Consider the following 16937-nt stretch of genomic DNA (forward strand, 5'->3'; position numbering starts at 1 on the left):
GCACGGATTACATTGTCTCCTGCCTAGTAGTCTGACACATTACCTTCTGTGATTAGTAGCTCACTGTCAATAGAGATTGTACACAAAGAGCCTGGTGTGGGTGAGACAGCTCTCTCAGCTCTGTTTCTTTGCTAAATCTAAAAACTTTGATTGTGTCAGAACCGGTGCACCCAGTAATCTCTAGGATACATTGTTGAATTCAAGGTCTATCATGCTGCTCTTTGATTAGGTGGCAAAAACCTGCTGACAGATTCTCTATCTGTCACATATTACATGTATCCTCTAATGAGGGTGTCAAGTATATAACTCTATTATCTGTAAATCTCAGCTGGTCTATGACCACAGAACACATCAAAGTTGAATGTGCAAGAAAAAAACAATTTCAGACAGGACTGTACACAGAAATCATGTGGCTCCATAGAAGAAGTTCTAATTGTCCCCTGTGACGGGGTCCTTTTCCCATATCACACAATCAACCGAGCGAGAGATGGATGAACAATCCAATAAGCATTTATTCCAATCAAATCAAACAGTCCTCAAGATTCTCCAAAAATCAGAGGGTAAAAATTGTAGAAACACGAATATAGTCCAGAAAGCGATAAATAAATGTCCAGGTCTCTCTGAGAAGTCCCAGCTTCTCCCAGAAGTTCAATCCTTCTCCCTTCAAGTTCTTCAAACAGACTGCCTGAATCTCTCAGGTAAGCAGAGTTTACAGTAGGTGGACTCTAGGCCCACCTCCCCCTACACCCAGGGATGGAAGCACCTCAGAAGCTATTGTAACGAGGCGAGCAGCTCTGACTGTTTTGTGATTAAAATGGACATGGAGACTGACATAACATAGGATGGTGCTGCCACCTTGTGGACAAGTGCTGAAACTGCTCAAGAGGTGGACGCTGTAAAATCTGATCCCCTCCCTCAGGCACTTGTTGTACAGGAAGTAAAAGTGCGGGAAAAGGACACTGAGCTATTGGAGCTGGACCTGAGCAGACCTGCCTCGGACTGCCCTCATCGCTGAAGTGTGAGGGATTGCCAGAACTACTGCAAATGGGATACTGGACTCAAGGGCCCTCCGGACCGTCTCCTCCCTCCCTACCAAGAGACTGTAAGCTAGTCCTCTGTTGAGAGGGCTGAAGATCTTCCCACTTCTCTCCCTTGGAGTCGCCGCCGTTTACCCGGAGTCCAGGCCTGCTACATGGGAGCCCTCCCTCCTTATAATTGGACTAGTAATAGTCCAATTATTCTATAGGGCAAGTCAGGGACAGAATTCTTGTTTATCATTGCTGTTTTTTTATGTGTTCTGCGCCGCGCGTCTGAAGTTAAAGACCCGGATAGCAAACCCTGAATATGTGTGCTGCTAAGCCAGCGGCGTGTGTCATTGAGATGTTTACCAGTAAAGAAATGTACCCTTACATAAAATCCGAGCGTGGGGATTTTGTTGGCGCAGATTATGGGAACTCAGCCGCGGCCTTACCCGAGGTCACTTCATCTGGCATAGTCGGCAGGATCTGTGACCAGCAATATCCCCTCCCGGTGGTAGCTTATAGTCAGACAGCTCCTCCGGCATCTATTGTAAATCAAGTGAGAAAGTTTAACGGACAGAATTACCCTGTACCTGAATGGGCGGAACAACTTAGGATAGTGGGGGAAATGTATAATGTTGATCCTAAGACCTTAGCAGAAATGGCTATGCTGACGTTAGAGGGGGAGGCATGGACGACGGTCAGACTGGAGACGGTTAGGGACCAGCGTACATTAGATGACTTGGTGCGGGTGCTAGAGAACACCTATGGGCCGACCAGATACCTGGGAACACTGCGCTACATGTTCTTCAAGCGTACACAGCTGGAGTGGGAGGACATTCCCCGATATGCGAACGCCCTCCAAGTACTGCTGGAACAAGCCTGCAAAAATGGAGAAAATCTAGCTGGTACATCCTCCCGTGACCTGGTACTGAGGGACCAATTCGTAATAGGACTGAGAGATCCGTATCTCAACCGCTCATTGCAGGACTTACTCCGGATAAATCCAGCCTTTACATTTGCTGGGGTTAAACAAGAAGCCATAGAACGTTCTAGGGGACCTGTTATGGGAACAGAGACTTATACTGCTACTTGCAGATCCATGTACAGTACAAATACTCCGAACAGCGACACGGAGGAACTTAAGCAGATGGTGGCAGATTTACAGAAGCAGGTGCTGCAGCTCACATTAGACCGACAGGCGGATAGGCAAGTGAGACGGCAACCTAGCCGGCCTATGGGAAAGTGCTGGACATGTGGTGACCCCCGTCACAGAGCAAACCGTTGCCCCCAGAACTCCTTCCAACCCGACCCGCAGCCGTTCCATCGAATTGACTCTCAAACACCCCAGCAAGTGGAGTTTCACTCAAAACAGCGGATGAAGCCCCAGGCCTATTCACTAGAATCGCCAAGCTGTACCTCTCAACAGCGGGCACCTTTAAACTAGACATCCCGGCTGAGGAGTCTCACTCGACCGGGAAGGCCAAAGAGAAAAGGAACCAACAAAGGAGCCAGCTTGCATCAAACAGCCCTACACTGAAAGTAATGCTAGAGGGGGTTGCCGTGCAAGGATTAATGGATACTGGATCCCAGGTGTCCACCATCTCAGAGCAGTTTTACGAGAAATATCTACAACAACGGGCTGCTTATGACCCGAATACTGTCATCAAGATCAAAGCGGCCAATAATCTACCCATTCCAGTAACGGGAGTAGCTTGGATGAGCACCGAAATGTGTGGACAGGACCTCGGGAAGAGGGGAATAATCGTGGTCAAAGAAGGCTTCGGTTCGGAAACGCCCATGATTATTGGGATGAACATCCTGAAAGACCTAGACCTGGTATTGTTTACCAAGCGGGGACCCAAGTACTGGCAGCAAGTTACCACACACGGGGCCACCCGCCGAGCATTCCGAAGAGTGGTTCGGGCCTGCAGCCTACAGCAAATGGCAGGGAACAACGGCCCATAGCCACTATCACCGTGCCTCGCCACACTAGGATCACCTTACCGGCTGAAAAGGAGACAATTATCTCACTACCCCTTAGCACCACAAGACCGCTTGAAGGCGTGGAGGTACTGATTGAGCCGCAAACCCCGAGGGAGGGAAAACTGAACCCATTAGTCGCTCGCACTCTGGCTGTCGTGAGGAGGGGAAGGATCCCTGTTTGTCTGAGCATTACGGCTAGTGTAGGCGTCGACCTAGAAGCGGGGACACAGCTCACCAGAGTCTACGCCCTACCTACAGAGGTGAATCCCAGGGGCCCCCTCCAGTTTGCCCCATCGGCAGAGGGAGACTGGACAGTGACTGTCTCCGCCATGGCTACCGCCACAGATGACACTGAAGCTGGAAAGAAGCTGCTAGAGAAGTGTCAGCTGGATACATCCCAATACTCTAAACAGGAAGTGTCCCAGGTGGATAAACTACTGCAGGAACACCAGGCATCCTTTGCCCGGCATGACACCGACTTTGGATGCACCACCAGTATCCAACACGAGATCCCTACAGGTAACACTTCTCCTATCCGCGAGAGATACCGGCAGATACCACCCCAGCAATACCAAGAAGTGAAAAACCTCCTGAACTCCATGCTCCATGCCGGAGTGGTACGAGAGAGCCAGAGCCCCTGGGCTGCACCGGTGGTAATAGTTAAAAAGAAAGATAAATCCCTGAGGTTCTGTGTGGACTACCGCTGCCTGAATGCTTACACCATCCGGGACTCTAATGTGCTCTACTCAAACAATGGGTGAAGCAGCAGCAGAAGCCGTCCTCTGACACGCGGTCACGACTGTCCACCAGTTCCCTGACCCTGCTCAGCCAATGGGATCATCTGATTCTGAGAGAAGGAGTGCTATACCAGAGGATCTTCCTATCCCACATGCTGGTGGAGTGCCTACAGGTTGTAGTGCCGGCCCAAATGGCCCGTGAGATGGTGGGAGAAGAACGCAAGAGGAACGGCCACTTTGGGATAGACAAGACCTTCCGGTGGATCCAACAGTCCATCTACTGTCCGGGACTCCGCAAGCTGGTTGAAGATGTCTGCCAAGCCTGTCGCACCTGTGAGCTTTACAAGTCCGCTGAGCAGCGTGCACCTGTCCAAACAGTTGAGACATCCCGGCCCCTTGAGCTGTTGATGGTGGACTACCTGTCGATTGGGATGGCGAGTGGTGGTTACCAATACTGTCTGGTTATGGTAGACCATTTCACAAAATTCGCAGTTGCTGTTGCTACCAAAGATCAGACTGCCGAGTCAGCTGCGCGGGCTATCTATCGACAATTCATCCAGGTCTATGGGTGTCCGGAGAGGTTGCACTCTTATCAGGGGGCTTGTTTTGAAGATCAAATTATCGAGGAGCTGCATCGGATGTATGGGATCCAGAAGTCCCGAACCACCCCTTACCACCCACAGGGGAATGGTGCGTGTGAGCGCTTTAACCGGACTCTACTCCAGTTGATCCGCACCTTAGCCGATGACAAGAAAGACCAATGGCCCCAATTCCTCCCAGATCTAGTGTGGGCCTACAACAATCAAGTCCACTCCATGACGGGCTTTACCCCACACACCCTTCTCTTTGGCCGCCCAGGAAAAGGGGTCCATGACCTAAACCTGACCAGTCCTGAAAAAGATACCGGCGGTACCTATCCATCCTGGCTACACACTCACCGTCAGAAGATGTGTCGCGGGCGGAGGAGGGGACGCCGCGCTCTCCCACTGCTGCTCGGGTCCGGCTGCCGCGGCTGCTGCGGCCTGCTGCTGCTCGGTGGCTCGAGCGATGAGCCGGATCCCGGGGACTCTAGCGGCGCTCCTCGCCCGTGAGTGAAAGGGGATTGGGTTTTGGGATATAGTTTATTGTCCGTGACGCCACCCACGGTTGTGGTGATTTGTTGGCACCACCGCTGCTCTGTATGGGAATCCCGGGAATGATGATATGAAGCAGCTAGTTGTTGTGTTGCCCCTCCGTGGGTAGGGGTTGGTGATCCCGGGGCCCAGTGATGAGGTGGGAGATGCAGGGCTTGGTAGGCGCAGGGACACGGGGGCAGCGCTGTGCCTTGTGGCACTGTGATACTCACTCAGCCTGAGACGATGACACAGTTCTCGGTAAAACACACGGCTGGAAAGACGGTTCCCACGGACGGCTGCACTTGCTTTCCCCAGTAGGTGACGGTGACGGTCCCTCTGTCCTGCACCTAAGTTGATAATGGTTGCGATGGGTTCCCACCGGTAACCCGCTCCCCGGCTTGGATATGGGCCGGAGGAGCCCTACTTTGCCCGCAGGCGCTGGCCCTGAGAAACTGGTGCCCTGGCGGTGGCGGTGTCTCTCTGTAACGGTTGGACTGTTGCCTTCAATCGGGACTTGGTTGTTGGGAGACAGCCGTCCCCTTCACTGACGGATTTGACAAATTATGGCGACTCCTAGCCTTGCCGGGATCCGAAAGGCCCCTGCCCTGGTGCTGACTGTTCTTCGTATACTGCTCCAGACCGCCGGGCCACTACCCGTCCGCGGTCCTTCCAGCAACCTCCGAGCAGTCACCCCTGTGGACAATCACCGCCGTCTGCTGACCTTGCTGTCTCTCAGTCCGGGGCACACACCCGGACTAACTTCAGGCTTTACAAACTGTTTCTTTTTCACTTTACTTCAGCTTCTCTCCTAAGCGCCTCTACCAATTCACTTCCTTCTCCTTTCACTTCCTAAACTCTAACACTCATCAGCTTGTTTACTCCTTCACGTCCCTAGCTGATCTGCCTGGTTTTCCCGCCTCCAGGGCTGTGAACTCCTCGGTGGGCGGAGCCAACCGCCTGGCCCATCCCCTGGTGTGGACACCAGCCCCTGGAGGAAGGCAACAAGGATTTCTGGTTAGCTTTGATGTTCCTAACTGGGGTGTAGGGTGTGGTGGTGTGATGACCTGTGACCCCTGGCTTGCCCAGGGCGTCACAGATGGAAACTGTATACTGACTGGTAGGCCAACAAATCCGGGGCCAGAGACATGCTGACCCGCTCCCCGTACAGGAAGAACCCTTAGAAGTAGGACAGCTAGTCTTGGTTCGTATTAAGAAGCCTCAAGGAAAACTCCGAGCTAAGTGGGAAGCTGAAGTCTATCGGGTAGTTGAGCGCCCCTACCCCGATGGTCATGTGTACAGAGTCCGGGGTGAAAATAGCGGCAACTCTCGCACCTTGCATCGGAATATGTTGCGCCCCTGCCGATCCCAGCCTGACCCCCTGACCACAGTACCCGGTGAGGATGACACTGCTGACATGACTGACACCATTGATATTACTCATCATAGTGACCTTGTTGACTCCGGGACTGATTACCCGCCTGCTCAGACTGGCTCTCCCTCTAGGGAACTGACGAAGGTAGAGAGTGTAACCGGTGATAGAGTGGAGGGAAACCAACCTCTGCGGCGTATTACCCGCACCACTGCCGGGGTTCCTCCTGGACAGTCTTATAGGGACCAGTATGTATGGTCCGCTTCTCAGCCTCCCCCTGCCACAGCCTCAGTCCTCGCTGCCTTGGAACCTGTGAATGTTGACAGGGACTGACAACCTTTCAGTGGGGGGATATGTAACGAGGCGAGCAGCTCTGACTGTTTTGTGATTAAAATGGACATGGAGACTGACATTACACAGGATGGTGCTGCCACCTTGTGGACAAGTGCTGAAACTGATCGAGAGGTGGACGCTGTAAAATTTGATCCCCTCCCTCAGGCACTTGTTGTACAGGAAGTAAAAGTGCGGGAAAAGGACACTGAGCTATTGGAGCTGGACCTGAGCAGACCTGCCTTGGACTGCCCTCATCGCTGAAGTGTGAGGGATTGCCAGAACTGCTGCAGACGGGATACTGGACTCAAGGGACCTCCGGACCGTCTCCTTCCTCCGTACCAAGAGACTGTAAGCTAGTCCTCTGTTGAGAGGGCTGAAGATTTTCCCACTTCTCTCCCTTGGAGTCGCCGCTGTGTACCCGGAGTCCAGGCCTGCTACATGGGAGCCCTCCCTCCTTGTGTTTTGGACTGGTAATATAACCTATAGGGCAAGTCAGGGACAGAATTCTTGTTTATCATTGCTGTTTTTTTTGTATTCTGCGCCGCGCATCTGAAGTTAAAGACCCGGATAGCAAACCCTGGTTATGTGTGCTGCTAAGCCAGCGGCGTGTGTCATTGAGATGTTTACCAGTAAAGAAATGTACCCTTACATTAAATCCGAGCGTGGGGATTTTGTTGGCGCAGATTATGGGAACTCAGCCGCGGCCTTACCCGAGGTCACTTCACTATAACCTTGCACTATAGGGGGTGATTACTTACAAACAATACAATGTACACATAAGCAGTACAAATAATGGACAGTGAACCAAGCTTAAAATAGGAATCTGTACAGCAAGATACACCTCCCCCCATATTCCACCATCACACCCCCCTCAAAAAATAAATGAATAAATTAATATTCATCTGGGTCACATAAGAACAGACCAACTTTGAAATCCTTACAAAGTATTGAAGCACTTAGATTCCCCTTTCATTGCACCCATAAGTATGATGGCAACAAAAGTGCCTCATAAAAACTGTATGATACCCCACAGTGAATTCCTCCACTTGATCACCCGACTGAAGCCCCCCCTCAACTAACCTGACAAAATATGGTGATCCCAACACAGTGTGATCTTCAGCTGTGACCTCCACACAGCCCTCCATGCAGTATAATGGGCCTAAAGACATTATAATAACCCCACTTTCCAAATAGTATAATGGCCCCCTCACAGCCCTCTGCACAGTATGATGGACCTCACAAAAACCCACAAACCTTCACACTGTATAATTGTTTGCATAAAGTATAATGGTCCTCAAATAGAACTCCATAAAGTACAAAGGATTTTATAATTGCCCCCACATAGTCCTACTTATAATATTATGCACCCCAATAGAACTGTATACAGTATAATTCACCCCATAGCCCTCCATATATTATAATGCACACCCCATAGTCCTCCATATAGTATAATGCACCCCCATAGTACTTGATATACTAAAATGCACACCCCATATTCCTATACTATATATGCTATATATGCTATACTTCAAATAGCATATAATATAGTGTACACCCCGTAATCCTCTATATAGTATAATACATCATATAGTCCTCCATATATTATGATCCACCTCAATACTCCTTCATATAATATAATGCACCACATAGGCATCCATATATTAGATTGCACCTCCATAATCCTCCATATAGTATAATGCACCACATAGGCTTCCATATATTAGATTGCACCCCATAATCCTCCATAAAGTATAATGTACACCCCATAATCCTCCATATAGTATAATGCATCATATAGTCCTCTATATATTTTAAAGTACACCCCTTAGTCCTCCATATACTACAATACACACCCCATAATCCTCCATATAGTGTAATATATCATATAGTCCTCCATATATTATAATGTACACCCCATAGGCCAAATCACAGCTCAACTGATTTAGCAGTTTCAATGTTGCTGACCTGTGATTGACAGCACTTGACAGGGAGTGGTAAAAGAGCACATCCACAGAGAAGTCTCTGAAGAAACACCTATCTGTACTACAAGGAGAGATTTCACATATTGAGCTGCAAAAGTAACAAATGTGAATATCTTTGTAAAATGGAAATAAGTGTCGAAATCGAGGAAACTCATGGATTTTTACAGGGATTTTTTTTTTTTGTAAAAGTGGCAGATCCTCTCTAAGTAAAACAAAATCCCCAAACGTGGACAACCATATGACTGCATATATACTGTGTAGTGGATCTTATAAAATGGATAGATAATGGAAATAGAACTATCGGAATACAGATTGATGGCCCTGTGCCAAAAGTGCTGGTTGGGGACTTTATTGCATTTTATCACGGTTCTTGCATAGTCAATCATATACACTAGATATACATCTTACCCCTTGCCCATGGACTATTTGGAAATAGTGCCTTGTTTCCTGCAGAATATCCTCTAGTTCGTTGGTAGACAAATAATGGCAGTCTTCATCTTTCCTTAGATTAAGGATACTGTTGCGATAGAATAGATAGTCAATGTTCAACACATCAGAAGATGAGGAGCAGAATTGATCCTTATTCAGTATATAGAACAGAAGAATGACTGATATCTTCTGCATTGTATCATCATCCAATTTACTCCCGAGTCCTTTACCAGCCATTGATAGAAGAGTATCAGCTTGAAGACACTAAAAACAATATAACACATGAGAAAAATAAAATATGGTGCATGGTTGAGGATGAGATGAACTTTTTGACAGTAGCTGTGATGGTACCAGTCAAGCGGATTTGGGGTCACGTGCTTCACCCCTTCTTGCCCCATTACTTGTATGTAGAGCTAGAAGCTAAATATTGGATAAAAGTTTGTCTTTTTGCATGTAGTAATAAATTTTGAAGTTAAACCACCCCTTTAACTACTTCCCCCCAAAGTCTGTTTTCACCCTACTGACCAGGCCAATGAATTTTTTCAATACTAGCCAGTGTCAGTTTTAGAGGTAATATCTCTGATATGCTTCAATATATTCCACTGATTCTGAGATTTCATTTTTTCGTGACCTGTTGTACTTCATGTTAGTGGTAAATTTTGGTTGATATGGTTTGCATTTATTTTTGAAAATACAAAAAATTTAACAAAAAAAATGAACATTTTTGAAACTTTTAATTTTTATGACCTTAATAAACCAAATAATTATACCACACAAAATAGTTAATAAATACATTTCCCATATGTCTACTTTGTATCAGTGCCATTTTTGAAACATCATTTTTTTTGTTAGGGAGTTAGAAGGGTTAAAATTTTATCAGCAATTTCTCAAAACGCACAAAAACAATTTTTTTAGGGAGATTTGAAGTGACTTTTAGAGGCCTACGCGACAAAAAAAATCCCCAAATGACATAATTTTAAAAACTGCACCCCTCAAAGTACTTAAAAACATATGTATAAAGTTTGTTAACCGTTTAGGTGCTTCACAGGAATTAAAGTGATGTGGAAGGAAAAAAAAAAATGCAAATTGTACTCTTTCACAAAATATTGGTTTAGCTTTACATTTTGCATTTTAAGAAGAGTAACAAGAGAAAATGTACTATTCCATTTGTTTTGAAATTTCTTCTGAGTACACAAATAACCCATAGGTGGTGGAAAACTACTATTTGAGCGCATGGTAGGGTGAAAAGGAAGGAACACCATTTGATTTTTGGAATGCAATATTGGGTAAAATAGATAGCTGACACAATGTTATGTTTGCAGAGTCCCTGATGTTCCTAAACAGTGGAAACCCCCGAAAAGGGACCCCATTTGGAAACTACACTTCTCAAGGAATGTATTTACAGGTGGGGTGACCACCTTTAACCCACAGGTGTATCACAAAATATTATGAAATTTAACTATGAACATAAGAAATCACATTTTTCCCCAAAAATGTTGCCTTAACCCCAAATTTTTCATTTTCATAAGAGTAACAGGAAAAAATTGAATATACGATATGATGTGCAATTTCTCCTGATTACAAAAATGTCACATATGTGGTGGACAACTACTGATTGGGGGACCGTCAGGGCTCAGAATTGAAGGAGCTCCATTTTGGCTGGATATAGATTGTGAACATCATCTCAGATTTGAAAAGTCTCTGAAATGCCAAAACAGCAGAATTCCCCAATTTTGAAAGCTATGCCCCTCTAGGAATTTAATTATTGATGTGGTGAACAGCTTGAACCCACAGGTGCTTCCCAGAATTTTATAACGTTGAGCTGTGAAACTGAAGAAATAATGGCCTTTGTTCAGGGATGTCCTTCTTTTCAGAAGTGCGCAAAACTGGTTGACCACATTTTTATGCACACTTAAAAAGACAGACACCACCGGATCATAGGCCAGAAAGAGTCCATAATGACTCCCTCTGCCTCATTATAAGGAATATTCTGATAAGGGGCATTGTCTGAATTGTGTATTTCAGATATTTACATGACCGCTAGGGTTCACAAACCTAGGATCCCCACCAATCACTAAAATGAAAGTTCTGATTCTGAAGTAGCTTAAATGGAGTGTTGGTAATGCATGCCCACTACTGAACCATTCATTGTCGATGAGATTAACCTAGATACTTTAAAGGGGTTGTCCACTACTATGACAACATCTTCTCAGTCCATGATTCCTCCAGCCCCAGTGAAAATATTAAAGCCTATACTCACATCCTGTACCACCCACATCCTAGCAGCGCCGTTGCTCATGGTGCTGGAGCTCACGTGGAGTTGGGACGTTACGAGAGCCCCGTGTCCAATTAGCGTGAGCTTCCTTCTCCTCGCTTTTGGAGCAAACGAGCAATCAACAGAAAGTAAGTGCAGACACAGCACTCACTTCCTGTCAATTAACTTATTTTATCCAAAGGCGGGGAGACAGAAGCCGGAGCTGATGGCACACAGGGCTCACGTGGTGTCCCAACCACACATGAGGACCAACACCTCGAGCAGTGGCACTGCTGGAACAGCACCGATACAAGAGGTGAGTATAGGCTTTATTATTTTACCTGGTCAAAGCATGTGGAATCAGAAGTTGTCCTAGTAGTGGACAATCCCTTTGATATTGTGCCCATATATCTGTCAGTCCATTGATTTTGAATCGAAGAGGCAAGCACATGCAGGATGAGAGCTACTTTCACACTCCTCCAAAATGAGGATATCGGTCCCCTGTTCTAGTGATTGATATAAATTCTAGCAGTGGATAGGTTCTAAAGGTTTTTAATGGGCCTTTAACCTCTAAGGCAATTTTAGGGACAGCCATTCTTGAATGTAATCTTACAACAAGGCTCAGGTTCATGCCATCCATGGTTCAGGCAGCATGAATTTAATGACAGGTTTCCTTTAAAACAATTTGAATGTAAAATAATCCACTGGTGAAACTATTGTAGGAGATTATCTGTTTTTCAGGACTTAGAATCACGGATTTTCATCAGCTGCAAAATGAGTCAACATCATGGCCAGAGAGTAGGGAATGCAAGGATGATCTCTAGTGCATTTTTAGACACTTTTGTCAATCTTTGTATTTAGTTGATTTAGTTTAATTTGCATTCAAAATATTGGCTCAGTTTCTACACATTTTTTAAATCAAGCCTTATTATTTAGTCATGCCCACTTGTATACTGAGCCTCAAAGAACACATAGAAGTTCCAAGCAGAGTTGAGCAAGTGAATGTTAAGGTTCACCGGGTTTAGTGGGACTTTCGATGAAGTAGCTTGGGACACGGACTTGACCTAAACTTGATTCCAGAGCTCATAACCCATTGGAAATCAATGATTGGGCAGTTTGTGTCTCCGTCCATATAAAGCCAGCTATAAACAGACCATTTCCTGGAGAGGGAGGGCGTAATTTTTATTTTTTGGGGTGACACTACATCAGAAAATGTTGTTTTTACCCCTAGTGAGAGCCATTCAAAGATTGCAAGCTGCTCACACTGGGATGAGCACCGAGCGTGCCCAAGCACCTCAACACAATTGTGTGGTTAGCATATGTACAGCAGCTGAACTCCAAACTGAGACACTATTTTTTTTTAAAAAGTCCTTGTTCTGTACGAACCTCTCAACTTTACAGTTCAGGTTTGCTCCTCTCTACCCCTGGATGCTCGGGTTCGGCGGACTTTAGTTAAAAGTTCAGTTCTGTACACAGACTTGACCTGAACTTGACCCCAGACTCTGAACCCCATGTAAGTCAATGGGGGCCCCAAATTTTGATGCTGTAAAATAGTAATTGTAAGGGCTAGCAGGCCGTAAAAGGAACCAAAATGGGACTAAGAGCAAACAAATGTGGATAGGGAATGAATAAAAAAAATGACGTGAGGTCCCTCCATAGTTTTCATAACCAGTGTAGGTAAAGCAGATAGCTGCTGGCTACAGCCCTCAGCCGTCTGCTTTACCTTGGCTGGTTGTCAATAATAGAATGGATACTATGCTGTTTTTATCAAATTATTTATTTATAAATAAATAATTTAAACGGCGTGAGGTCTCCCCTACTTTACTGGGTATGTAATAGGGGTATCTGATAGAAGCCTATCAATTACTAACCAGTGGGCTTGAGGCCAGCTGTCAATTCACAGGTGACATCAACCCCAAAGGAATTACCCCGATTGCCCTTGTTCAGTGGCCAAAACTGCCAACACCCAGAAACTGAAGTGCAGCATGGTGACCAAGACCATACAGAAGTTTAACAAGACAGGCTCCACTTAGAACAGGCCTCGCCATTATCAGCCAAAGAAGTTGGGTGCACGTGCTCAGCTTCATAGCCAGAAGTTGTCGTTTTAGACAGAGGCATGAGTGCTGCCAGCTTTGAACCAGACGATAAAGGTTGGGAGGTCAGCCTGTCAGTGCTCAGACCATATGCTGCACACTGCTTCACATTGGTCTGCTTGACTATCATTCTAGAAGGAAGTCTCTTCTAAAAAGGATGCACAAGAAAGCCAGAAAACAGTTTGCTTAAGGCAAGCAAACTAAGGAAATGGATTTCTGGAACCATGTCCTGTGGTCTAGTGAGACCAAGATAAACTTATTTGGTTCAAGTGGTGTCAAACATATGTGGCAGCAACCAGGTTAGGAGCACAAAGACGACTCTGTCTTGCTTACAGTCAAGCATGGCGGTGGGAGTGTCATGGTCTTGGGCTGCATGAATGCTGTGGGGAGCAACAGTTCATTGAGGGAACTATGAATGCCAACATGTACTGTGACATACTGAAGCAGAGCATGACTCCCTCCTTTTGGAAACTGGGCTGCAGGGCATTATTCCAACATAACAGCCCAAAACACTCCTCCAAGATGATCGCTGCCTTGCTAAAGAAACTAAGGGTAAAGGTGCTGGACTAGCCAAGCATGTCTCCAGACCTAAACACCTACTAAGCATTTGTGGGGCCTCCTCAAACAGAAGATGGTGGAGTGCAAGTTCTCTAACATCCACCAGCTTTGTGATGTTGTCATGAAAAATTGGAAGATGATTCCAGTGACTCCTGTGAAGCTCTAGTGAACGTCATGCCCAAGAGAGTTAAGGCAGTGCTTGAAAATAATGTTGGTCATGCAAGATATTGACACTCTGGCCATTTTTACTTAGTGGTGCACTCACTTTTTGCAAGCAGTTTCGACATTATTGGCTGTATGGTGAGATATTTAGTGGTCACACTGAATTCTGAATAATTTACAAGCTGTACACTGACTACTTTCAAAGTGTCATATCTTCAGTGTTGTCTAATGAAAAGATATAATAAAATATTTACAAAAATGTAAGGGGTGTACTCCCTTTTGTGATATATGGTTCACAATATGGTCTAAAACTGAATACATTTATGAAGTACAGGTCATGATATAACAACAGATATAAGGAGTATTACTCCACTACATTAGGCTAGGAATACATTTTATCCGAAAGTTAGTAAAGTAATGTATAAAATTTACTGTTGTAATTTGAAGTATACCAAGTAAATAGTGAAGGAGGTTCAAGATGGAAAATGGTGGATCATTACTGTCTAAATTGCTACTTATAATTATATTAAATATTAGTCCATATGAATTAATAATTATTATACTTTATTGAATAATTTAATAACGTTACTGCATAATTTAAATTTACTTAAACAATATAATAATCCTGACAAATTTGTATAAAATACATTCCAGATTAATTTCAATTTTTTTCTATGTCCAACATCCTAAATTTTAAAATATGTTGGTGAAAAAATATATTTTTTCTTTACAAAATAATCTCCATTGTATTGCAAAGGCTTAAGTTTTGTTTCTAAACTCAACTTCTTTGGATGTTCAGCACTCTTGAACTTAAGTTAAAATATTCTGAACACGTACACTGATACAATGACTATGGTGTGGCATAAAGAATGCTCCTGGAATACTAATCCTGTGTGCCAACATACTTACCTCTAGCTAAACTCACTACTAAATAAAATCTCTTTTACTATATTTATACTGCTTTGAGGCTACAATTACAATGCATTTTAATATAGCTGAATGTTTTCTGTTTCTCTCTATAAATGTAAATAATATATAAAGATACATACTTTATTAAGAATTACAAAATACACTTTTTTTTAAAAAAAAAAACAACAATTTGCAGGAAAAAGGAAAAATAAACGAAATGTAATTGAAAAAAATATATACATTTGAATAACTAATTTCAAGTTTAATTAAAACATGTTTTTTTTTTACAAATTCTAATTTTCAATTTCAAAATGTAAAGATAAAAACTATAGATTAAATAATAACACAAGTTGGAAAAAATCATTTGGCGCTCAGGTTTTCATAATCACTTACTGACCCGATTACAAGTTTGCTGTCTGCCATTTAAATTGCTAGGACATTCGACCTTTTCCAGCAATAATGTTAAAATCTCTTTTGAGCTGTTCTTGCGGAGATCTGTTTCATTTCCAGGCAAGAAAGTATGAAGAGTTTGCAGAAGTCCTCTGTAGCTGTAGGTCTGGTTGGTTTCCTCATGGCGGGATTCAGCATGTGCTTCCATGTAGAGTATACAAAATGAAAAGAAAAATGCGAATATCCAAAAAGAATGCTTCGTCCACATGATGATACCTGCTTTGGGAACTATATATCCAGAGCATATAGAATCCCAGTGCTACCAGTGCAGTGTGAAGACTTTAAAGGTTAATACAAAGAAGCCCGCTAAGTAGAATGACTGCAATGTGTTTTGAAGGAATTTATTAATTGGTTCACTAAGCTGATTTGCAGTGACAAGCTGCTTCAAGACAACAGGGGGTCTGTGCACAGTTTACTGCATGAAACAGCCAAATTCACAACCATCAAGCATATGAAATGCTGCAGCTTTTTGTGAATTAAAAATTGGGAACAAACTGGTTGAAGGAATCTAAACTATATTCAAGTTTTAAAGAAAAAATAGTCTACTAGCGTGCGAGGTTCTGCAGCAAAGTGTGCAAGGTTTAAAGATAAGTGTGGCATAGTTTCAACACAATTACATAGTGGTGATAACTGTAATTGTTTAATTTTATTAGGGAATTGTTTGTCTGTTTGTCTGTGATACTGTTAAAAAAGCAAAAAAAAAAAAAAAGTTTGTCTTGGGATTTAATCAGTAGCATTAGTCACACCTGTTTCTAGAAGCTTCTGGCAGCTTCTGCAAGTCCTGTAGAACTATATAAACCAGCCAGATCAAGCGAGGTGCTGAGCGTGCGAGGTTCTGCAGCAAAGTGTGCAGGGTTTAAAGATAAGTGTGGCATAGTTTCAACACAATTACATAGTGGTGATATCTGTAATTGTTTAATTTTATTAGGGAATTGTTTGTCTGTTTGTCTGTGATACTGTTAAAAAAGCAAAAAAAAAAAAAAAAAAGTTTGTCTTGGGATTTAATCAGTAGCATTAGTCACACCTGTTTCTAGAAGCTTCTGGCAGCTTCTGCAAGTCCTGTAGAACTATATAAACCAGCCAGATCAAGCGAGGTGCTGAGCGTGCGAGGTTCTGCAGCAAAGTGTGCAGGGTTTAAAGATAAGTGTGGCATAGTTTCAACACAATTACATAGTGGTGATAACTGTAATTGTTTAATTTTATTAGGGAATTGTTTGTCTGTTTGTCTGTGATACTGTTAAAAAAGCAAAAAAAAAAAAAAAAGTTTGTCTTGGGATTTAATCAGTAGCATTAGTCACACCTGTTTCTAGAAGCTTCTGGCAGCTTCTGCAAGTCCTGTAGAACTATATAAACCAGCCAGATCAAGCGAGGTGCTGAGCGTGCGAGGTTCTGCAGCAAAGTGTGCAGGGTTTAAAGATAAGTGTGGCATAGTTTCAACACAATTACATAGTTTAACACAAGAACATAGTTTGAATTTATCCTTATACGTTTCCCATTGGGTTTTGTTTTGTTTTTTTTTCTCTTTGTTTTTCTACTTTACT

General features: G+C 44.0%; 1 protein-coding gene across 1 annotated transcript in view; it reads right to left on the bottom strand.

The window, feature by feature from the left end:
- SLC39A12 (solute carrier family 39 member 12) overlaps positions 1-15721 on the bottom strand; it is a 102341-nt gene extending 86620 nt beyond the window's left edge. The window contains exons 1-2 of the mRNA XM_075316813.1: positions 15344-15721; positions 8950-9234 (exon numbers count right to left, since the gene is read on the bottom strand). Coding sequence (XP_075172928.1) covers positions 8950-9234; positions 15344-15604 — 546 coding nt within the window. The 5' untranslated portion in view covers positions 15605-15721. The remainder of the gene's footprint in view (positions 1-8949; positions 9235-15343) is intronic.
- Positions 15722-16937: the final 1216 nt, after the last annotated feature.

Source organism: Anomaloglossus baeobatrachus, chromosome 6 (assembly GCF_048569485.1).
Source record: "Anomaloglossus baeobatrachus isolate aAnoBae1 chromosome 6, aAnoBae1.hap1, whole genome shotgun sequence".
Lineage (NCBI taxonomy): Eukaryota > Metazoa > Chordata > Amphibia > Anura > Aromobatidae > Anomaloglossus > Anomaloglossus baeobatrachus.